A 7838-nucleotide genomic window follows, 5' to 3' on the forward strand; every position below is an offset into this window, starting at 1 on the left:
CAAAAGCCGTTAGCCGCCCCTGCAGGCGGCGGCTGGATGCCGAGAGCCCCCGCGCGCCGAAGCCGCGTCCACGCTGCGCAGCGTCGCCCTCTTGTCACCGCCTTGGTAACCACTGGGACCGCCGCAAGGAGGCTGCGTTTTTTTCCCCAACGCTCACCAGGAAAGCCCACCAGAAAGCGAAAAAGCTGGTTTTCTGAGAGCGGGATGGGGAAGTGAAGTCTTGGGTAGAGAAAGATGAGAGGGAGAAAAGCGCGCTCCCAGGAGAACTGGAGCCGCGTGGACAGGGCGCGCAGCAGCGGATCTGCGGCTTCTGCGAGCAGCTGGGACAGGAGGGGCCACTGCATAGGATGGCAACACTGAAGGAGTCGGGGGTAGCTTGGGGGGGGGGCGGATCCAACCTCTTCACAACGCTCCAAGCCCAGTTTCCGGCTCCCTCAGTAAGGCACCTCTCACCCCCGCCCCACGCCAACCCACCCACCCTCCCCCCGCCCCAGCTCGCGCCCATCTCCGAAACTGCATTTCTGGTCCAGGGGTGTGTCACCGAGAGCCAGCGGGAGTCTGTCTCAGGTGCACCTCCCGACCCCCATAATCCAGGAAAGGTGCTGGCTCAAAGCAAGCCCTTCCGATCCACCTGTCCCCTGGGGGCCCTGCTGCTGCCGGGTCCCAAGCCTCAAAAGTACACTGGTGGGTAGCGCTGGCGCTAAAGGATGCGAAAGTTCACTACCGAAGGGCTCTTAGAGCAGCAGGTTAGCTGCCCCAAACTCGGAAAGCGTCAGAATCACTGATAATAACACATTCGTTGGTATTCTCTTCAGGGTATGCCTTAAAGCACTCCGGCTTCGGCTTCGTCTCGTATTGGCACAATGGCCCCTCCTGGGAGGGCGGAGAACTGGTCTCCCGTGAGACTGGGGTTCAGACTGATGGGGATGGGGGTCAGAGGGAGGGTGCCAAGGGCGCGCGTGACAGGCTTTCATCTGCCTGGGGCACAGCCCATGCATCTGCTCCAGGGGGAACCAGGAGTGGCCTCTCCGTGGGGAGCCAGATCGCGCCCACCTTTATTCTAGCGGAACTGGAGAGAGAACCCCGCACTCAAATGACCCGGCATGTGTGGAGCAACCCCAACTGGAGAGCCTTTCTCGCCGAAAGGACACGTGTGTTTGCTCTGCCTAAATACTCGGAGTCCGGCGCTCCCCAGGGTGTGCGTGGGGTGTGTGTATGTGTGTGTGACGGAGAGATATCTGGAAGGAAAAGAAGTGACCCAGGCCCCTAGGACGTGGAATGGGGGGCTTGGGGAGGTCGTGAGAATCCGGATCCGCTGTTTCACGTATCCGATCTCCTGAGCAGCAGAAACACCCGCTCCGGTGGCCGTGCGCCCTCCGCCTCCGCGGAACCCGCGCACCTCCTGCGTCTCTTCTTCCACGTACGAGTAAAAACCCCAGCGTATCTCCAGAGGAGGGCTGGGGGCTGGATTATAGGTCGTAAGGGGCTGTGGGATAGTAACAAGAATCCGTGAGAACGTAACGTCTCGGAGCCACCAGCTCCGGCTACGGAGGACCCCTCGCGGGAACCCCGGCGCCGGATCTTTCTGGGTCCCCGAAATCGCGGCCATGGCTCTGGGAGTAGGGACCCCGCTAATGGAGGTTGCCTTAAAGCAAAGCGAGCGGGTCTTTCCAAGAGGAGGCCGCACCACTTCGCTGGGAATTTGTCCCTAACAAATACGATACATGAAAATAAATAGATTGATAACAATAACAAGTTATCCATCCGAGCTCAGCAAAGGGCTGAGCTCAGCGGCTCGCGTGGGAGTGGTCGCTGACCTTGGAGACGGCGGTCGGGACAGCCAAACCAAGGGGGCTGGAGGTGGGGCCGGATCCCAGGTGGGACAGGGGCGCTGCAGGGGTCAGAACTACAGGCACAGCACGGGGAGCGCCCGTCCTCCCCTCCGGACAGGGCTCTGCTGTCTCCTGCAGGGGTGCACCTTGCCCGAGTCGGACAGGAGACCCGGGAGCGCACCCGGTCGGTGGGCGCCGAAGGCGGAGTCTCGGGGGCTGAGGGTGCAGAGAGGGGTTGACGAGCTGCAAGGCGAGGAGCGGAGCTGGACTCCGCCACCCAGCCCCGCCCGGCCCCAGCGGGAAGCCCCAACCTGGCTTGGGATCCCGAGCCACGTGGATTTCTAAGAAGAAAAAAAAAAGTTTATTTAAACTTTTGTACATAAATAAATAAATAAATATCTTCTGGTATTACAGAGACCTTACAGTTACAAGCTAGGCTGGGGCAGGGCTGGGGTCTGGGAGAAGAGGGGTCGTCAGAGACAGAGAGCCTGCCTCGGGGGGAATGCAGAGCGTCGCCGAAACAAAGTGAATCGGTTTCCCCAACACGAATAGCACGGGCGGCAATTTCGCGCGTGGGAGAGGAGCCATGGGCACAGCAAGGTCTGATGGAGGGACGACTGAACTTCGAGGAGGCTCCTCGAGGAGCGGAAGAGAGAGGAAAAGAAAAGCAAAACCCAGAAGTTCATAAATGTGTCTCGGGGGGTGGGAGCGTGGATAAATCACCGCAGGAAAGAGGTGGGGAGGGAAAGACGTAAAAAGGGGAGGGGGGAGCGAATGGGCACCCGAGGGGTCAAAGGCCGAGCTTGACCCAGGGTGGAGGAGAGTGGAGGAAGCGAGGAAGCCTGGGCCAGTCCAGAGAGGGCGGGCGGGGAGGCGCCGGCGGCCAGCAGGGCGCTGGGCCGGGCCGCTGCGCTGCGTGGCTGAGAAGGACTCGCGCGCGTGCAGTGTGTGCACAGCTCGGAGTCCGCTTTGGACGGCCGCGGGCCCTGGGGTAGGGATACCAGGGTCAGGTGTGCCAAGCTCTCGGCGCTTCCCAGGGCCGGGGACCTCCGCAAAGCCGTGCCAAATCCGTGCGTGGCCGCCATTTGGCAGTGGGTGCCTGGGAAACAGTGCTGCGTCCCAGGACCAGTCTCTGAGCCGCGGGGAGTGTCTGGGATGGGCGACCTGGGGAGGCGTGCGCCTAGGGAGTGACCGTGAGATCCCGGTCGTCTTTCCCCGATGAGGATGGAGACATGGGCAATTCGTCGTCATCCTCGGAACACTTGGCTGAGGAGAGCGACGCGCACTTGCAGCCTTGCGGTGCGCCCCCGCCGGCACCCGCACTCCCGCCGCCGCCGCCGCGGTGGTTGCTGCCTTTGCCCTCCTTCTTGTGCTTCACCCGGCGGTTCTGGAACCAGATCTTCACCTGCTTCTCGGACAGATTCAGGTAGGTCGCGATCTCGATGCGGCGCAGGCGGGACAGGTACATGTTCGAGGCGAACTCGCGCTCCAGCTCTAGCAGCTGCGTGCTGGTGAACGCGGTGCGCATCCTCTTGCTGCTGGGCAGCGGGTTCGAGCTGTTGTCTGGAGTGGGTAGGGGTGCAGACACGGAAGCGATCAGACCCTTGCGCTGTGGGCCCGATCCTCCGGTAGGCGGCCGTCAGAATCCCGGGACTTTGGTCTCTCACCCACCTCTTTGCCCCGAACACAATGCACAGCGGCGTAACCGCGGGCTCCTCCTCGACAAGCCTCGGGACCCTGGTACTCCCGGAGTCACGCGGCCCCCGCGCTCCCTTCTGGAGCGCCCTGAGCCCCAGCCCTCGTTTTGTCCTGGGAGCCCCCGCCAGGGCCGGGACCTTCTGCCTCACCCTCCCTCCCCGTGTCCTATCCCGTCCCTCCAGCCGCACGCCACCCAGAGTGTCCACTCAGGGGCCCGAAATGACCCTCATCGTCCGCAGAACGCCCAGGGTCCTCGTCCCCCATGCCTGCCTAGCCAGCTTTCGTCTGCCCGGTCCCGTCCCTCCCCCGCCCCACCTCCCCACTCCCCGCCTTACCCAAGGAGATGCAGTGGAACTGCCTGGGGTCGGGCAGCGGATAGGAGGTCTGGTAGAGCGCGGCGGCGGCAGCGGCGGCCGCGGGGCCGTGAGCGACCCCGGGCGACACGGCCGAGTGCTGGCGGCCCAGGGGCGCGTGGCAGTATTGCGAGCCGAAGGACGGGAAGGACGCCTTGAGCAGAGGCAGCGCGGGCGGCCCGGGGGGCCCGTGCAGCTGCGAGGCGGTGACGCAGAGCGGGCACACGCATAGCAGCCCGGCCTTGCGCGCGTGGCAGGCGCCGGGCGAGAGGCCGTGCAGGGCGTGCGGCGGCGGCACCGCGTAGGGAAAAAGCGGCGGCGGGCTGCCCTCCGGCGCCTTCTTCTCGCCGGCCTCGCGCAGCACCAGCGAGTCCACGAGGAAGGAGCGCGGCATGGCCCCGGTGCGCGGTCGCCCCGCTGCCAGCCCGCTCCCGGCGCCCCGCGGACCTCGGGGCTCCCCACGCACTTCCCCGGGCCGCGGCCGCGCGCAGCTGCCTCTTCCGGGGAGGCCGGAGGCGCCGCTGAAGCCGGGGCTGGAGGCGCCGCCGCTGCTGCCGCGGGCGCCGCCCAGAGAGCGCGGGGTGCTGGCCAGCGCTAGTGGTGCTGAAAGGCGCCGGCGGCGCCGCTTAAATAGGACTATTGCCATGTGATGGGCTACGCCAGGAGCGGCCGGGGCCTCTCAATAGGGTTTTTGTGCCTTTTCTCTTGGCATTCACTCTGCACGCTTCCTCATTATTTCACTTGTTAACTAAATGAACTGCATAATGTACTCCATTCTTGTCAACCCCACCCAAGCCGTAACAGGCGCCCTCGCCCCCTCCTCTCCCCTTTGCGGGTTTATTTTCTCATTCTCCTGCGATTTAATATTCTTTTCTTTCTCTTTATTCCTTACTCCCCTTTGGCTTTGCATTGGCGATCGGCCCGTTTATCTTATTGATTTCGCACCCCCAGTGCCTCGCTTCCACAGATCCCCATGGGCGCACACCCCCATCTTCTCTGCGCACTCGGTCCCCGTCCCCCTCCTTCTCTCATTTCCCCCTCGCCCCCCAAGATCAGGCTGCCTCCACTTAGTCTCCTCAGCTCGGCGTTGTGCACCCCGGGAGCGTCCCCACAGCCGGCCTCCGATTTCCACCTGTGGAATCGCTCTCATCTTCCTGTGTCGGAAGCAGAAGGACCAGGGCTCCTGCAGGAGTGGCACCGCTGGGCAGAGAGGAGAAGAGCTCGGTATTTCTTATCCAGCACTAGCCCCATCGCTGTCCCTGTTTTCTCTGAGTTTCTCAAATAGTCTTAACTTCGATGCTGCCTATAACGCCCAGTCTTTGTTGGGGAGATGCTAGTCAACGACGTGGCCGTGGATGTAAAGAGGAATCACCCGCTGAGAATCGCGGACAGAGAGGCAGGGAATGGGAGGAAAGACTGGCCGGTGAAGATGTAGATCTCACACCCCACCAGACGTGGAGAGTGTGGGCGCTCTCTCCGCCGGCGCACACCCTAACAGACCTGCGGGTGCGCTCGGATATCACTGCCTTCCCGAAGTTCACCCTGGAGGAGCGGTGCGAGGGGCAGTTGTATTCCCAGCTTCTGCTGCCTTCGCCCACCCGGGCGGAGCTCCCCTCTCCCCAAGACCTGCTCCTGTCGTGTCACTCTCTTCTTTCTGGTCACACAATGGTTAAACAACTTCAAACGCCTGGCCTTGTGTACACAGCTTCAGCTTTTAAAATCGTCCTCGGGGCTCAAAGCTGCTTCGTGCAGGAGCTTTTTCCATACAATGGGAAATTAGCATAAACATTTTGAATGTACAGCCTGAGACTTTTCAAGGAAGACGTTTACTTTCGATTTTATTGGAACCAAGTCACTGCAGTCACCTGCTCTGAGCCCTGAAAGGAATTGTGAGAGATGGAGGGGGAAGCTTTCCGGCTGGGGGAGTCAGTGCACAGGAGTAAGATGGCCCCAAATCGAAGCATTTGCACGGTTTTCATCACTGATGACATCTCTGCAATAACAACAGCAACAAATTACAGCTGATTAAAAAGCAAAGAGAATTTATGTGAGAGAAAATAACGGATTCCATAAAAGAGAGAGGGGCAATGGGGAAAATAACCTGGATGGAGGGCCTGTCATCTAGCAGGAGGAGTAAGGGCTCAATGCTTCCTTGATTGTTTTGCCCTGGGGGGCTGGCGGGTTCCACTGCTGCCCTCAATGCCAAGGTCTCCTCCCCAAGGCTCCCCGTTCTAAGTGGGTGTTTGCAAACAAGCCAGGGTGCATCAGTGTAACCTAATGCCGGTTCTAATTGCTCTCTGGGAAATGTGGGCTGGCCTGGACCCCAGAGACTGGGCCCAGAGCAGGACCAAGGCCGGGAGAGGGGCTCCCTGTTGGGCAGAGGCAGGTGGGAGAGGCGCAGGGTGCAGGCAGGACCTGCAGGGTGACAGAGGCAGCCGCTGTGCCCTGGGGGCCGGCGCCCGCAAACGGTCAGTGCAGAGCTCTCCAGGGAGCCACAGCCCACAGCCGGGGAAGAAGGGGTTAAGAGCCCCTGAATTCGAGCAAGGCCAAAGCTACTGGGAAAGAATATCTAGGGGGGAAAAATAACCAGTTTTTTTTTTTTTCCCTCCAGCCTCTGGACCTTATTGAATGTCACTGAAGAAAGTTTTGAATGCCAGATAAAGAGAGGCGAATTAAAGTGTGTGACAGCAGAGGATAAGCAAACACAAAGAGAACTCTGTCACACTTTGGGGCAAAATCCGTGGGCTTTTTACCAAGTCTCTTCGCTATGATTGAATTAAGTAATAGGAAAACATTTTCTTTCAGTTTAGAGCCATTAGACAAAAACTTCAAAGCGAATAACACTTTTTAATGTGCGGCCCACAATGGATTGGGTTTTGTGCTGAAATGTTTAAACGGTTTGTGTGCAACTCGGCGCGGGAGAGACCCGGGCCCAAGCAAAACAGCATCCCTGAGGGGGTTTCGGGGAAGCCTGGAAAGAGGGCACACTTCATCCTCAATCTCTAAGTCGGGCGGCTTTGTGGCCGGAAAGGGGGCTCCCTGCTTGGCGGTCCTGGGCCGCCGGCTGCGCCCCAGGAGTTGGATAATTTCAGGAAAAAAGTTCTGCGCCCGCCCCCGCCCCCAGAAGGCCAGCTCTGCGGGCCGGGCAGGAACCGAGGGGCTGGGTGCGGCCCGGAGAGGGTGCCCAGCGCCCTTCGGCCCCGAGGCCTCTGCCGCCGCCTGGCTTCTGGCCGCTGCCCTCGGAGCCGGGCTGGGGGTCGGGGGTTCCCCGCTCCCCGGGTGCACGCGGGCGGCCGCGCGGCTTTCCAGCTCCTGGAGCCTCCCAGGGCTGGCTTCTTCGGGGTTAGAACTTTCCTCGCACGAGCAAACGCCCCCAGGGCGATGCAGGGTTGGAAGGAGGCGGCGGGATTAGCCTGACCGCCCGGGACCGGCGCCCGGGGGGAGCCACTCGGCCTGGTGGGTCCTGCTCTGCCCCCGAGCTGGTTTTCAAGTGTCCATCAGGGACAGTTCAACATGGAATAACTTTCTGTTGTCCCGGTCTTTTCTTCTCTCAACCTACCTCCTTTCCTGTTGGTATGGAGAGCATGCCATTTTCCCCCTGGAAATGTAGCTCTAATCTATTTGCAGCAAAAACTGCACAAATTGGGGGTGGGCTGGGGAGGGTCCTTGTTCCCTTATCTCATTCGCAGATTTCTTCAAATGTCATTTTCCTTCTCAGGAAGGCCAACGACCCTACTTAAAAATATCACCCCTCTTTCCCCAATCCTCCCCACAGGGTTCCTTGCTTTATAAACACCTTCTAACTCTGTGTCCTTTACTCAGTTTTTCTGCTGCCTGCGCCCGCCTCCCCACTGAAATGTACGCCCCACCGAGGACTAGCTTGTTTGTCTATCTTGTGCATTACTGTCTCCCAACTCTGAACAGTTACTGGCACGTAGTACATACTTAGCCTATA

General features: G+C 60.5%; 1 protein-coding gene across 1 annotated transcript; it reads right to left on the bottom strand.

Moving 5' to 3' along the window:
- Positions 1-606: 606 nt before the first annotated feature.
- On the bottom strand, positions 607-4277 carry GSX1 (GS homeobox 1; the record flags this gene model as incomplete). Its single annotated transcript, XM_082434978.1, has 2 exons — positions 607-3395; positions 3866-4277. 2 exons carry the CDS (start codon positions 4275-4277, stop codon positions 3013-3015), a joined length of 795 nt encoding a protein of 264 aa, XP_082291104.1. The 3' UTR covers positions 607-3012.
- Positions 4278-7838: the final 3561 nt, after the last annotated feature.

Source organism: Balaenoptera physalus, assembly GCF_965194825.1.
Source record: "Balaenoptera physalus genome assembly, chromosome: 18".
Lineage (NCBI taxonomy): Eukaryota > Metazoa > Chordata > Mammalia > Artiodactyla > Balaenopteridae > Balaenoptera > Balaenoptera physalus.